We start from the raw sequence: 16,098 nt of genomic DNA on the forward strand, positions 1-16,098 counted from the left end.
AATCAGCTAAGTATTGACAAATTTTCTTTGAAAAGTGTATAGCGCTTCTCGCGGTTTTCCCAAAAAATATTTTTCTCAAGTCATTTCACATTTCAATGTCAAAATATTGAATAAATAATAGGGCAAGTAGTCAAGCGTTTGCTACTTGATGACACTGAGTGTATGAAATCGCTTCACTGGTTTTCTCAAGCATATTTCAATACTCTTTTATATTGTAAGATTATTCAGTTTGTATTTACTAAGCAAGCCAAACAAAACTTAAAAATTATTCCGTAAATAGAAAAATAAACAACAGCCACGGTTTCAACTGTAAAATAGCCTTAAATGCATTTTCGCTGAAACATAGTAAAAGGCTTTGTTGCTGACAACGGATCCAGGTAATTTAGATTCATTGTTCTTTTAGAATGTTACATTATACCCTTGGTTGACATTAAATTAATAAAATATGTAGTAAGTTCGCCCCGAGCTCCGGGGAAAAGCTCATTTAATCATAGCAGAAACCTCTATTGTTACACTTGACAAAACGTAAATTAGAGCCACCTACTCACTTATGAAGTATATCGTGAAATTAATTAAAACGCATGTTACCTACAATGTACTATAGTATCCCTCATACTATATACAGTCATTATTAAAAATCTGCACAATGTAACAAAAATGTATTATTACTGTCATAGAATAAGCATGCAGATTTTTCTTATTTTCAGTAAAGTGTCTGGTAATTTTACTAACTTCTTTGTGCCAAGCAACTATCTAGATTGGAGATCGAAATGCTTCAACTTTTTCATTGACTGAAGTGGAAATATCTACTTAATACCGAATTTAGAGTACACTAATAATGTACGAAACTGTGTTTTATAATAAATACTAGCTGACCCGCGCAACTTCGCTTGCGTGACTTAAGAGAGAATGGGTCAAAATTTTCCCCGTTTTTGTAACATTTTTTATTGCTACTCTGCTCCTATTGGTCGTAGCGTGATAATATATAGCCTAAAGCCTTTCTCGATAAATGAGCTATCTAACATTGAAAGAATTTTTCAAATCGGACCAGTACTTCCTGAGATTAGCGCGTTCAAACAAACAAAGAAACAAACTCTTCAGATTTATAATATTAGTAAGTAATTTAAAACGAGGTTTCGTACATACTATAAAAATATTTTAACTAAAAATATACTGTTTTCTTTCAGACAATTACCAGTAGCTAACATTATTGGTGACTGTAGAAATACACGTTCATTATGAATTCTGTATCTACCGTCTGAAACGATCAGTAAATGTGTAGAAAATCCGCCAAGCGTCTTGATTACTCAATTGAAAACGTGTGATGAATCTATCACACAATTTCATAATATTGCTAAATAATCGCGTACAATTTTATACACTGCTTTCACAAATGCAAACTATTTTTTTATTTAAAACTGCAATTCATATTTTATGGAAAACCGAGTGTAACATATTCGTTTACTATGTAAATGAATATTTAAGCGTCTAAACTGCTTGCAAAAAAATTAAATAAACTATTTTATTCTTTTTACGAAGGCAACCAGAGCAGTCGTATTTTTTATATGTCCTTAAGCTAACTCGTAACATATTCTGTTGGAAATTACACTTTTTACGAGCAACGCCTGTGTACTTTGTGTTATTGTGCTCTGTGTCTTCTTAGAAACAAACCGGACACATAGTAGAGAGAAAAGGTATGATGAGAAGCGACAGGGTAATATAAAAGTTCTAATTAAACCGTACGTAAAATAATAAAACATTATACATGCATGAACATTTAACACGTATCATATTTTCACTTTTCCAAATAAATATAAGATGACCTAGATAAACGCAAAGTTATGGACTGGGGCAATAATGACAAAACTTTGTATAAACTATAGATACAAAACGAAGTGATCGTGTGGCATTTACTGAATCAATCAATGTATTGTCGGTACTAATTGAATGTAAAGGCAAACAAGAAAATATGCGTTATAGTTTTTAATAACATTGACATACTCATTACTAATTGTAAATGTACATAAATAAATGCTGCATCTAATTATAGTCCTACCATTAGGCGACATATTAGTTTACTCGTATATCCAAACAGCCATTATTCATCTATCCGCAAATACGAGCCTCTCTCATAAACTATGACAATGAACGATCAGAGTATTGATATAACCATCATGGATGGCAGCGGGATTGATGATAGAGCCTGCAAATGTGACAATATTATTGAATCTATCATTGAAACGCTGCTACGGTACCTCGATTCTCTACCACTGTCGACTACCGACAACCGGCTAGCTATCGAATTTTGACATTTAGAATGTACTGCCAAAATGTTTCCTACGACACCCGTTAGAGGCGCTGATCCAGATTTTCGTACAAAATTTCTCGATCACAGTTCGGTTGTCGGTAGCCGATAGTAGTAGAGAATCGAGGCACGGGTACGGAACTCTTTACAATTTGGGAGGAGTTTGGTTATACTTTGTCTATCAAACTGACCAAGTTTAGCTGACAAAATTTACTACCCATAAAGAACCACGAATTAAAGTTTTAAATTAGGGTCTCTTATACAACGTCTTCCAAAAAATATAAAAGCAACGTGATTTTTAAGAAAACGTGATACAATAAAAAAAGTTTAGAAAAAAATAACTGAACTTCATACGCTACAAGAAAGTTTAAAAATAAATAATTACTTCCCTTTGTTAAAGTTTCTTTTGTTCGTGTCTTACTTACTCTTCGGCGCTCTTGGTTACCATGTATCCATTATTTAGGCACTTTATTGATATATTTTAACTTCTTTTAATATTAAATAAAGTTTTTATCCATATTTTCAGGCTTCATTTTTTATTTTTGTAAAAAAGGTTTTTTATTTATTTTCACAAACAAGTTAAACGATTAAATTGAAAAGGTTTTAATGGTTTATAAATTTACAAATTGTTTATATATACAGAACGAAATATAATATTATATTTGGGTACATGTAAGAATAATTTTAATGTAGCAAAAACCCGTAGAGATAACAAAGATAAATTGAACTGTTTTTGTTGAACATCTCGTATTGTGTAGTTTTAATTAAATGTTCGTGTATTGTAGTTGAGAATTGAAATACTGTTTCGCTGTACAAATCTTACTTAGAATTAAGATTTTTTATAACCTGATTTAGTAAGTAAAATGTCACTTTTTATTTTTTCTAAAAGACCACAACCACTATGTCGTATGGTCAAATAGATACTTAAACTTACATTTCTGCTGTCAGTTTTGTGTGTTGTGACCAAAAATAAAATAACTTTGTGCATCACTTAAATTGAGTGTCCTTGCAATAGTTGGCCGTTAGTCAGTCTAGTGTCTTCTTAAACCTAACGTACAATCATCGAATACACTTTACTTGTTACTTGTGCGCTAACCGATCCATAGCATCATTATCAAAAATGAAATAATTTCTTTGTTATAAATCTAAATGTGTGAAATACTCGGGCTAGGTACTGCTTCACACGGATTATTTATTATAAAACCAATATACAAATGCGTAAAAAAGGGGTCGTATTTGTAAAAAAATATTGCTCAGTTTGTTAAACTAACGTATTCGTTATCTAAAATTAAAATCTGCCAGTTTGTGACTGCCGGTCACGGTGCAAATTTCAATAGTCTGCTAGTGTAAAATCGGAACTGTTTTCCAATAGAAATTTAATAATGGATGATGAATTTTGCCGATTATGTTTACAACTAGCCTCTCGCTCTTCGTGTAAGTATTTTTTTACTATTTTTAATTCATTTTATTGCTTTTCTCTTCGTAAAAACTTTCCCCGTACCTTACACAAAATATGACCAAAATAATATAATAAGACAAATAAGTCAATTGTTTCTTATTTTGAACTTAGCAACACATTTTTACACGTTATATGGACAGCCGGGTGTAATAATCGTCCATTCAATGAAACTATTGAAACCACATAGTAGAATAATACCAAACACATTCCTAAATAACCAACCTAATTATTTGAATTCATAACTAAATCAGTAAACATTTTTAAACAGTATCAATCTATCAAACCGTACCTATAAATGTACGAAATTCATATTAATTTATGACGATTGTAAATATTTGTGTGTAAATAAATGCTTCAATCTAACACTGGTTTATGCCATTTGCAACAATTATAAGTTTTATTCGGTTGATAATAATAATATTGAAAAGTATATCACTTTTATAGATGCTTAACAAATCTGTTTGTTTTCTCAGCTAACATAATTCTTAGCATAAAACTCAAAAAATAAATAACCATATCTCTAGAAAACTAGAAAGCTTTATAATTAAATTTCATTTTACACTTGATATGGCGGGCGTACATATCAAAATCAAATGAATTTACAGTGATACGTCCATTATCGTCTACGATTACTGAGTAAGGTTTGCACTTCGTAACTGAGTGTTGCTTACTCTGTATGTATTTATAACATTATTGGGAAAAAACAATTGTAATTAACTGATGTATAACATTCTACATAATTATCTAAGCATGGCTGAGATACTATAAATCAACGATATATCATACGGTGCTTAGTAAAGATAAAACGATTGATGTGTTTTTTTTCTCTCAAATAGTCATAATATAATAATCATAATTCAGTCATAACGTTTTTTTTAAATATCATAAGCAGCTAAACTATTGTAAACTTATTCCTGAAAATCATTGTTGTTGAGTACCTACTACTACGGCCATTTTCAGATCACCTTGATTCACTTGAACGAATATGAACAGGCTTCTATAATTTATAAAGACCCTGAATAATTTTCGATAGACTTAATAATTTCCAAATAATTTACGGCATTTTAACATGAAATGTGTAAAGTTCACCTTTTCCAAATATTTCTATGTAAGTAAGGCAAATAGACCCTTTTATCTCACATTCCAGTGGCTTGTTTCAAACTTTGAAATCCTTTTATGTTGTAGACACCCACTTATTCGTTATTCACGAGATAATACGTAACAAATCCCTTTTCAAGATTTAACTTTAGATACAATTCGCATTGATTCCATTTGTTACATTTTTATTGAAGTTTGTTTCGCCATCAGTCAGTTTTGGTTTGTTTCTAAAATAATTACATGTTTAAGGACAATGTATTAATATTGACTTAGAACTTAATTGCTTCCGTTTAATCTCAGGAAAATAAAGAATAAAAAACATCCTATAATTTTTTATATAATAATGGAGACCCGCACGTTATCACATTTTATTTTTATTTTTAAGATACTCTATAATGTTATATTATACCTACCTGATTAAATTAAACCTAGTCAAATAAGATTAGGATCTTATAAATCACACGTTCTCTCACCGCCATTTTAAGTGTCGTTGCTGCTCGAATGAATGTAACTTTGATATGCTTTCAAAATTATACTCAATTATTAAAGTTTTCATTTCATAGTCTCCACTCAGGTAAGTAAGTTCATAATAGACTTTGGAGGTAAGTGAGTTGAGGACTTAACTTATTTGTAATAAGTGACTACTCAAAACCGTGCTCATTCGTAGTAACTGCTCAAATATAACTTTTAGATTTGTTCCAAGAATTATTATAGTGTGAAAAAAGAACTACTTAGCCTATGAATTAAATTCTTGTCGATTGAAAATGTACCTTCTTATTGATATTCATGAGAGAAATTTTTAAATTTCCAGTCTGTTTATTCGAGAAATCATTACAGTTATTTTCTTTTTAAAATTAGTCTGCGTAGTTTTAATAGAAAACATCCGGAATAGTGAAGGTCAAAAAGCTTTAGGTAGATACCGAAATTTTATAAGGAAAACTGTTGTCCATTTTTCTGTTAGTGTGTACACATTATCAACTAATACGGCCGGAAGGGACGCTAATATCCGAAGAGTGAGGTGCGCAACCTTTTATCGTTTAATAATCTGTGAAATTGCCTTCGCCTTTCATGCGGCTTACAATGTTATTGCATTGTTTTGTTCGAAAAATGTCGTAGTACCACACGATTTTGGAGTAATGCCATATAAAACGACAGGTTTACGTTCATGTTACGCTTTTTCTTTGTTTCAATTGGTGAAATAAGGTAAACCTGTTATACATTTTACAAACTTGCAGTTGGGACTGTCAAGTATCGAGAGTTTGACATTTCAAAAAGTACAAAATACATAGTTCCTACGACACCCGCTAGAGGCGCTTACGATATTTTCATTTCTAATTTTCCGATTCTAAGCGATTTTCGATAGTTGTAGAGGATGTGCAGAGATCGAACTCCAGTGAAGATTGATCGTCCTCGAGGAATTGTGTCTACCATCATTGTTATTTGTGTCCATTACTCCGTTAAATGTTGAGCTATTTGTGAAGCACCCCACTGTACAAGCATTTGATTTGTCGCTAGCTTGAATCTGCACATCGTACTATTCCAAGCTAAATATGTTTTGAGATTAATTGTTACTTGCTTGGAGCACACATTGTTGGAAATTGCACTAGTTGCTGAAAGCTCTGTACAACTACATATATCTATGTATGTACATTTAAAAGTATGAAGTCTACTTATTGCCACAAGTCGACTAGCTAGACCACGCCCTTTCTTTGTGATGAATATAAGTTCACAGCGTATTCTAAATTGGTTTTAGTCATTTAGTCTGCGAATATTACACTTGTTTTTGACAGCTTTTTTACACAGTGAAATGGCGCCCGAGAGAAATCATTACTGTACGTATATGTCTTGTCTTACAACACTTCGCGCCTAAAAGCCTGAGTAAGTAAATTAACTTCAACTAAATTATGTCACATAAAATTATTGAACCCGCAATTTCGTTCAGACAATGTGGTTACTTTAGTAAGAAATTACAAACATCGTGAAATTACTTTGTTTATAGTGTTTACGATTAACCTTATTGCCTTAAAATTAATTATTCAAAATAAGTAGGTACTTAGATTTTTTTACCAACATTTTTTGGTTCCAAGAGCCAACTATATATAATTGGAACTGTTATATACATACGTAATCGCGCATCACGCCTTTTCCCCTCAAGGGGAAGACAGATACCAAAGAACTAAGCTAAACAGAACATTCTTCTCAACAGTTTATTTCATCAAAATCTAAGTACTTATTCGGGCATACTACAACCTAACCAAACCTGAGTATGAACAAATCTGTATAAAAGCAATTGATTGTGTGTACAATATCCCAGACCCGTTAAGCTTTACTCACTGCCTTTTTTATTCGTCGTAAAATTATTTTCTATAGCATCTATACCTACGTGTTCACTGTGAATTGAGATTTAGTCCATATTGTCAAATCGACATTCTAGTAACCAAAGGTTTTCCTTTCTCAAAGGATATTATTTACCGTCTCTTGTAATTCGTAACAATACGACAGCCTCCGTGGCGCAGCGGTTAAAATGGTCGCCACACTACTACCAGCACGTCGAGAGGTCTTGGATTCAATTCCCACACGGAACAACTATTTGTGCTATCAACAAAAAGTTGTTCTGGTCTAGTTGTGGTTTGTGTCCGTTGTTTGTATGTTTGTGCAAGTCCCCGCGACACAAGAGCAATCTAGTGCAGGAAAGAATTTATTGAGTGAAAATACGAGTTCATTAAACTTTTGAAAGAAGGATATATTCGTAACAAATACCTATATTTTTTTTATAGTACCTACAGCCCGTAATAACCAATAACCATACTTCATCGGTAATACCAAAAAATGAATACGTTACAGTTAATACTTTAATACTCTTAACATACTAAAATCGAGACCCGAATATTTTTTTCCTGGACGGGTATAAAAATTATACTTTTTGCTATGTTGCGTTTGGCTTCATAATACAATGTCAATGCTTAAAGCTCTAAGTCTACTCAAATCAAATTGAATTCAATTATTATTTTAAAATTACAAAACACTCTGAATTCTTTATTCCCTCTCTGTTTTTGTACATTAGGCCCGATACTTTTTAATCGTATTTCCGTAATGCAACGGTCTAAATGGAATTACGGTGTTCTGTAAAATACTGGAATAAAGGAAGATTTTTGTTAAAGACATACATTATATATTATCTGTGAGGGCTAAAGGAAAGGGTTGGGTTACTAAGCCCAAAGTAACACACGTATCATGTATAGTTCACAGCTACACGTGTTCTCTGGCACGTTCTGTTATTGTAACTGTGTAGGCAGCTAGATATTCTATCGTGGAATGTTTACAAAAGGCTGCATTGTCCATTATCCCAACCCATTTTTACCAATTATTTTCCATCAATAACTACCTGAAAAATGTCGACGCCGGCTGCCAGTAATTCAATCAATTATTATCCTTTTGTGCGTCAATCAATCCAATTTATGGTGGTTGTAAAAATGAAGACGGTTAAAGTAGACTTCCAATTATCCAAAACCGTATCATTTTCATCAATAAAATTGAAATCTCGCTTTAGTAAAATTTCCTCACAATTAACGTGGAATAGCCATTTTCGTTCACGTCAAATTAATTGCGAATAACATTTTAAGATTCAACTGGATGATGTCAAAGTTTTGATCGCTCGTTATTAACTTTGTGAATTGCATAAATCAAATGAAAATCGCCTAAATTAACTGCTAACAAAGTTATGACAACGTTTGTCAGAACAGTTCCAATTGTTCTTGAGCCCAAATCGAAACTTTCATTTTCTTGAGAATTTGAACGAATTTCAAATATTTGTGTTACTATAAGAACGATGAATAATTTATATATAAGGTTTTAATTTTGTTACTGTATAATTGTTTTGTTTAGTTTTCCATTCCAAGTATTACATTAGGTACTACAAAACAAGGAGGATTGGATAGATAAAAATATTTGTTCCACATAGGTACCTAAAATACGGTACACGATTGACGGTGGTCTTACCGGCCAAGTTTAGTCGCATCCTATTTTGCATGCGATAGGCATATTAAATTTTAATATGCAATAAGTACTACAATATAGCTATTTAACATTATAATTCTACTGTCGTACTTTATTATTTACGTTCAATAAAATGTGCCTTAAATAAAACGAAACAAAAAATGCATACAAAGACTTTCACTTATTATTTGAGTAATTGAGTAGGGTACCTACGTTCTTTTTACTAAAAACATATTACACCTTTTTTAAAAAGATTAAAATTCCTCACGATCTAGTGCAGTAACATCTGGAGAAGAAAAAGCCGCATAAAATATTTTGAATATTAAAATATACGCTAAGATTGTCTTTCCTAAGACGCGGTGAAATCTGAATTGCATAATGGAAGCTTGTAGTTGGATGCGCTTAAATTAAGTACCCGTTGTTTATACAACTGCGACTGTTTTAAATACAAAAACTACACCGATGGTAACAAGTTCCTCATTACTTTGAAGGTAGTTAAAAATTTTATTATTAAAGCAACTGTATTTATACGTTTCTTTAGTTTATTAAAAAAGTGCACGTTTTATGAAATGTTACAAAAGGTTTTTGATTAAATGAGCTTACCTGAGGTCCGCAGCTCACTTGTCGTGTATTTTAATAATTTAATGTCAACCCAGACAATAGAGTACCGCGCAAAAGGAGATCATTCTGCCCTGTCTTTTTCAGTTATATAAAAGGTAAATTGCTTGAGTCTTCTGTAAATGTATCTCTCATGAACGTGTTTGTAAGTTAGCAATTTATGTAACCGTCATATTGTTTGAAAATAATGCGTCTCCATATCACACGCTCATTAAAATTAGAGAAAATAGTGCAAAACTATAGCAATGAAATAAAAATCAACAAACATTTTTTTACTCATTCAGATGTCAATATTCAATCTATAAATAAAGTTACCCAAAAAAAATACCTGACTATCGATAAAAAAAGACTACAATGCTTGCCTAAAGAAATAAAAAAAAATTAAACAATTTCATCCTCGTACCTATAAAATGTTAGAAAAATTGAAATAGATAAAATGACAATGTTTCAAATATGAATGTCACCATTTTTTTTGTCGTATGATTGTTTTTTTTTTAATAAAATTCCGTATTTTTTATTCGTCTATTTCATAATTCGATTATTAGTTTCTCTTTTTTTTAAATTTTATGCTTAATGGAATCTACATGTAGCTGAACACGGTCAACCATAGACAGAATTGAAGAACACAAAAATTGGCGGGAAATATTCTGATTCTGACGTTTTAATTATTTTTCCTTTTCGTATTGTTAGATAACTTGTGTCGACATTACTAGATTTGTTTTAACGTGATTACAGCAAAATGTTTAGGCCAGAGGAACAGCAGGTTGAAATATGTTTACTGAAATCAAATTTGGAAGAAATTGAGAACGATTTGGTTTTACAAGTACGTATTGTTTTCTATTAGGTACAGAAACATTTTATAACTCTGCTAATAATTAATAGATACTTGAACACATGTTTTTTTAGTATCGCTCCGATAATTAAAAACAATAAACCTAGGTCCAAAATAATTAATTAACTTAAATTATTCATCAACTTGATTACTGTCGAATGTAACAACACATTTTTGTAAGAATTACCAAACACTAAATTTTAATAGTTTATGATTACAAATCTAATGTTTATTAATATTTACTTCAGCGGTCCGCATTGCCGGCATTGGATGCAGAAAATGAGCAAAAATATAGAGAGACGATGACAGCGTTGAGAGTTACCCGTTCATTGAACATTGAAATTGAACGGCTCAAACTTGAAAATGGTATGAAACTTTATCATATTTTCGTACGAACAGATTGCTGAATCTTATTTGAACTTTAGGGTGAAGGTGAAGATAGAAAGTAAGGCCTTCATGCGTGTATTGTGGTTATGAATTCGATTTACGCACGTACAAACTCATGTATGTGACACTGACAAATCGATTGAACTATTTTTAATACCTTTTTGCTAAGGATATACCTACACAATTTTTTTTTTACTTCCTTACTCATAACTTTGAGTGTATTTGGGCGTAAATTTTGGACTTCGAAAACGAGGGCCCTAAATTTCTTTGATTAATTAACAGATATCTTATCACTACGAAGTCATCTCTTTCATTTTTGATTGAGGATTAATGAGTTTTATGAACATCTTTCAATATGACGTTTAATTATGTAGTCTTATGAGTTTTTTTTATCCTTAGAAATATTTAGGCAAGTACTTATATTTTAATTACGATTATTTTGATTCTAAATGATTATTTAAAAAGCTTTCTTCAAAATGCGTTGATTAGGTACATTGAATACAATAAAAAAAATATGTACCTACAAGCGACCTATCATATTCGGTAAGTGTTACATTGTTATGATACCCTTCAGTCAGTATAAAAAGTAGTTGACGAATAAACTGATTATTGGTTTGACAATGTCCGCATGAGTAGATGCTCAATAACTCATAAAATAAGTAACTAGAATTTATGAGCCTGTCTGGCGTTGATAGCGACCCTATGCCTCAATAGTGGCTCATGAGTCTCATGACTTATTATATTATGTACATAATATTTCTGATTTTTATCCTGACCTAGTATGGTACCTTTTTAGCAAAGGTTTATTTAGGGGTAAGATTGTTGATATTCAGCTTTTAAAAATGTACAGATTAAATGTAATATAATATAGTATAATTATGTAGGTGCGTACTTGGGCTACCTTTACACCCTAATAATTATTATCATCATATGAACAGGCAATTAAAATCGTTTCTGACGATTCACTGTCTACACTTAAAACTATCAAAATATTTCAAAAGCGAATCTTTAATTTAATATTATACATTATATGCTAACTAAATTCTACGTTTTAGTGCGACTAACAGCAAAACGTATGCAATTAAAGCGGCAAAGTGATGATATTACCAAAAGTCTGGAGAGGGCCCGTGAGAATCGGAGCGAACTAACAGAATTATTGAAGCAAGAAGAACAGGAAACTGAGCTCCAAATGTACGTTCGATGCCGACGGAAACTAACAAGTTTTAGTCAGTTGCACCAAGTAATAGATAGTTTTAGTTGTTATAGAGGTTTTGGTATAATTTAGTAGCACCTAGTACAGCAGTGCTCGTGACAAAATAGCTTTAGGCCTATTAGCTGGTAACCTTTTCATAAAATTATTTGGTTATAAAGTGTTGAAATTCTCAATTAATGCCACTAGATTAATGCCACGCATGATGTTTGGCGTGTAGATCACTGTAGATCACGTGTACATATATCACGACACCTTGGAATCGTGATCGAGCCACGCGCGTTCGTTCGCTATGGACTAGTTTATAAGTCTCAAAATCATATCATAATGTTCACTGACGCTATTTAGAACTAAAATGGCTTGATATGAGTATTTTTATGTCACATCACCCACAACACATTCGTCTGGTCCTCTATGGAAAAATACGAGCTCCAAATAATATGCCTAAGGCTGTACACGACTGTCAAGTCCAACATTTTGTTCCGTAAATAAAACGTTGACAACAGTAACATAATGTACGGAAACAACATTATGAGATCAAAGGGGCTGCCGAGTTACATTAAATAAAAAGTAACAGCCCCTCATATCAACGTCTGTGCCTTTTTTAACAAAAGAGGTGAAAATTGCTATAATACTTACGTGCGCGTTGATTCCGAACTATTCTCTGAAATCGGAACAAAAGTCTCGATGGCAAGTGTAGTAGCCAGAACCGGTTCAGTGATTTTACATTCAATTCTCTTTTGTTGTTCACGTTCATTCATGTTCAGTGTAAATCACAGCCGTTGACATGGATATTCTGATAATTATTGTTGCATTTTATCTGCTCATACATTAACGCGAAACATATAAGAGGCCTCGTCCTATATAGGGAAAAATTATAGTATCCTACGCTGCAGAAATCATCTAAACTAAGAATACAAAAACAAAAGGTAGGTCAAAATTGGTTTTGAACGGCATGTATTGATTGTTCCTCCTTTTCTTGTAAAAATACCACACGGGATCCTTTAATAGTGATAGGTACATAGCAGTCCCTTTACAAGACCCGTTACTGTTCTTAATAGACATAACAATAAGCTAAAACTTTACGAAGAGCGCATAATAGTTAGTGTCCTACTCATCAAAATATAGTTTGATTGTAACTTAATTGAAGAAATGTTTCCCTTGGAACTATATTTTGTGCATAGCATCGGCTAATAGTTAAAGTTAACTATATAAATTACTATAATGTTTCAGTCCCTTCCCAATCGTAAGGACCATGGGAAGGGCAGAAGATATTACTTAACACAGTTCTGCTCGGACTGAAATTAAATAATTATATAAAAATACACACAAGCTTATGTTTATTCTTATTAAATGGCAACAAAACTTTAGTTCAATGTCCGTCGTATACTGTATTAAAATAAATTACGGAGGTTCATATTCGACATTTCACATATTTTCCAACAAAACTATTTGACGTAGAGAGCCAGTAATTTAAATATTAGATATGCCTATATTTTGATACGCGATCTTCATGAGTTCTTCCCTTTTTGTCGCTCGTGTTCAAGTAATATCACTAAGTTTCAGCTCCAGCTATCACCCAAGTCTACCGATATTTGATAAATAACATAATTTGTATAACAACTTATTTACAAAAGTTTTCAATATCTTTTCAATAGCAATTCAAAAAGTTTTTCGTGTGAGTTTATAAAGTTTAGGAATAAATTGACAAAGAGACATTAAAGAACCATTAAATATATGTTATGTAGGTACTTACTGAGTTGGAAATAAGTACCATTTTGAATCACTACATAGTATAAAACAAAGTCGCCCATTTTGTCTGTAGTCCCTTCGTATGCATAAAACTTTAAAACTACGCAACGGATTTTGATGCGGTTTTCACTAATAGAAAGAGTATTTTCTCCGACAGGTTTTTATATATAATTGAAATACATTGAAACTATATTAGCTGAGTTATAGCGATTTATGTCCAAGAAGTCAGAAAAAAAATCTAATTGAAGATTGCATTTGTGCGAGCGCCGCTTATACCGTTGGATACAAGTAAGAACAATGTATAGCAAAAACATTGGTCTTTATTAGTTCTACAAAAAAGTCCGCGATGACATATATCCAGCTTTTTTATTTAAGTCACAAAAACTACTTTTCTGTATTAAAAAAACATTTAATTCGTTGGGTGATGTTTAACTGGTGATATAACCAATAATACATATATCCTTATCAAAATAAGTAAGTTCATCATCACGAGCATTTAATTTAGATTATTTTTGCAGTTTACAGTGTGTTATTTAGACATATAGTTTAGGAGATATCACGATATTAGTATTGCGGCACGGTACGTAGCTTAAATATATGGGAAACCTTTCTCATCGTTAAAATGAAAATGTATGTATACCTTATATTATATTTCAAAAAATGTAGACAAAGTTAATCTTCTAAAAATAAATGTAAATAAAAAATAAGTAAAAGTAATAAAATGTAGAATGTAAATAATTTAAAAAGTAAACAAGAAAATAATAGTTAGATGTATATAACAAAAGTAGGTAAGTACATAAAAAAAAAAAAACAAAAAATATAAAAAAACGGTACATAAAAAATAAATAATATTAAAAAGTAGGTACTACGACTTTGATCTATACATATAAGACAAAAAAAAATCTGTACATTTCTTAAATATTTTTTCCAAAAACTGATAGGGTATAGGGCGATCAAAGAAGAGCCACAGAAACCAAAAAACATTTTATATTTTAAACGCGGTTAAGGGAAAGAGAAGTTATTGTGAATTGAAAATTAGTATCCAATATGTGTTGGTGCGTTGACTGTATTTGTCGAAGTAGCGGGATACACGCAAACGAAGTTGCGCGGGTCAGCTAGTAATATATATAGACACGGTACAGCTGTAGATATCTCGCCGCATTGAACATCATATAGACCCATTATTAATTACCGAACATTAACGTTGCTGCGTGAATTCATTATCAGCCATTATATCATCACTTTTAAAGTATCTTTAGTATCATTGATCAGTAGTATGGAAAGTAGTTATTACTGCCTCTAAATAATATTATATTTAATACCTCATGACCAATGTTTAGTGCTCATGTCTTTTATTTTCATAATCTTGTTTACTCTTAATTTAAACATTGAGGTGTACCTCGATATGCTTGCGTCGACATATTACAATTGTGAGTCGTGTCTATGTTGAGACAAAATAGGTCAGAGGTGAATGTCAAACAGAACTGAATCAACAATATCCAATGTGTCGAGACAAGCACACGTATGTTTTAGATTATATCGAGATTGGACGCAATCTCATGGTTTATTCGCTTGTATCGAAACGCACGGTTTTCGTTTACATCAATGTTCTACTCAACATACGCAAACTAGGCATACCCTTTACAGCTTTTACACGTCGTACCCAGAATAGATTTTCGTATTTCAAGATACATATTTTGATGTCTATACGTTAAATATAATATTTTGTATTACAGTCGTCAATACGAGGATACATTAGAAGAAATATCGGAAAGGTTTAGAAAAACGCGAGGCTTTTACGTACGTAAACTTTTACGTATTGTATAAGAAATAAGTTTCACAATACATTACGCACACAAATGAGAGACGTTATATTCGATACATTATTTGTTCAGAATGAAGACGAAATCAATATCGAAACCGAAAAGGTCAACGCAATCATTACGGGACTCGAAGATGAATTAGGAAAGCGTCAAAGTATGGCTGATGAATTAAAACGGCAACTTGACATGCTTCGACCAGAGATACCGGAAGACCTCCTCACATCAATGTCAGAAGCTTACATTTTCATAAATTGATTTTAATAATGATTTACTAGAAAAAATATTTTACCACGAACATTGCTGAAAGAAATTGCTATTTTTAAATGGTTTCCATCTTTTTTAGGGGCAAAGCGGATTTAGATTCTAAAGTAGAAGAACTTAACGAAAAATACCAAGCACTTATTAAAAAGCGCGATTCAATATTAAACAAAAAGACCAAGTTGAATACGTCGATCTACTTCAAATATAATTAAAACATCCGGAACAAAAATTAGACTTGCCTTTTTTCCACCAACTTTGGTTATTCAAAAAGAAAATATTGTTTCCAAAAGAAAGTATCTAAGTTAAATAAAAACTCAAAATATGTTTTCGTCTTTCATTTCTATTTAGCGGAGTTTT

The 16,098-nt window shown here is 31.8% G+C and overlaps 1 protein-coding gene across 1 annotated transcript; it reads left to right on the forward strand.

The window, feature by feature from the left end:
* The first annotated feature begins 10,129 nt into the window (after positions 1-10,129).
* On the forward strand, positions 10,130-15,968 carry LOC142976319 (uncharacterized). Its single transcript, XM_076119606.1, has 6 exons — positions 10,130-10,299; positions 10,557-10,674; positions 11,751-11,886; positions 15,394-15,457; positions 15,553-15,707; positions 15,824-15,968. Exons 1-6 carry the CDS (start codon positions 10,216-10,218, stop codon positions 15,951-15,953), a joined length of 687 nt encoding a protein of 228 aa, XP_075975721.1. The 5' UTR covers positions 10,130-10,215; the 3' UTR covers positions 15,954-15,968.
* The last annotated feature ends 130 nt before the right edge of the window (positions 15,969-16,098 follow it).

This window comes from Anticarsia gemmatalis, chromosome 10 (assembly GCF_050436995.1).
Source record: "Anticarsia gemmatalis isolate Benzon Research Colony breed Stoneville strain chromosome 10, ilAntGemm2 primary, whole genome shotgun sequence".
Lineage (NCBI taxonomy): Eukaryota > Metazoa > Arthropoda > Insecta > Lepidoptera > Erebidae > Anticarsia > Anticarsia gemmatalis.

Excerpts from the sequence above, each read along its gene's own strand:
- LOC142976319 (XM_076119606.1), top strand. The coding sequence starts at position 10,216 with ATGTTTAGGCCAGAGGAACAGCAGGTTGAAATATGTTTACTGAAATCA. Across the intron at positions 10,300-10,556 it reads AGAACGATTTGGTTTTACAA|CGGTCCGCATTGCCGGCATT; the intron begins GTACGTATTGTT and ends TATTTACTTCAG. Across the intron at positions 15,458-15,552 it reads GAAAAACGCGAGGCTTTTAC|AATGAAGACGAAATCAATAT; the intron begins GTACGTAAACTT and ends TTATTTGTTCAG.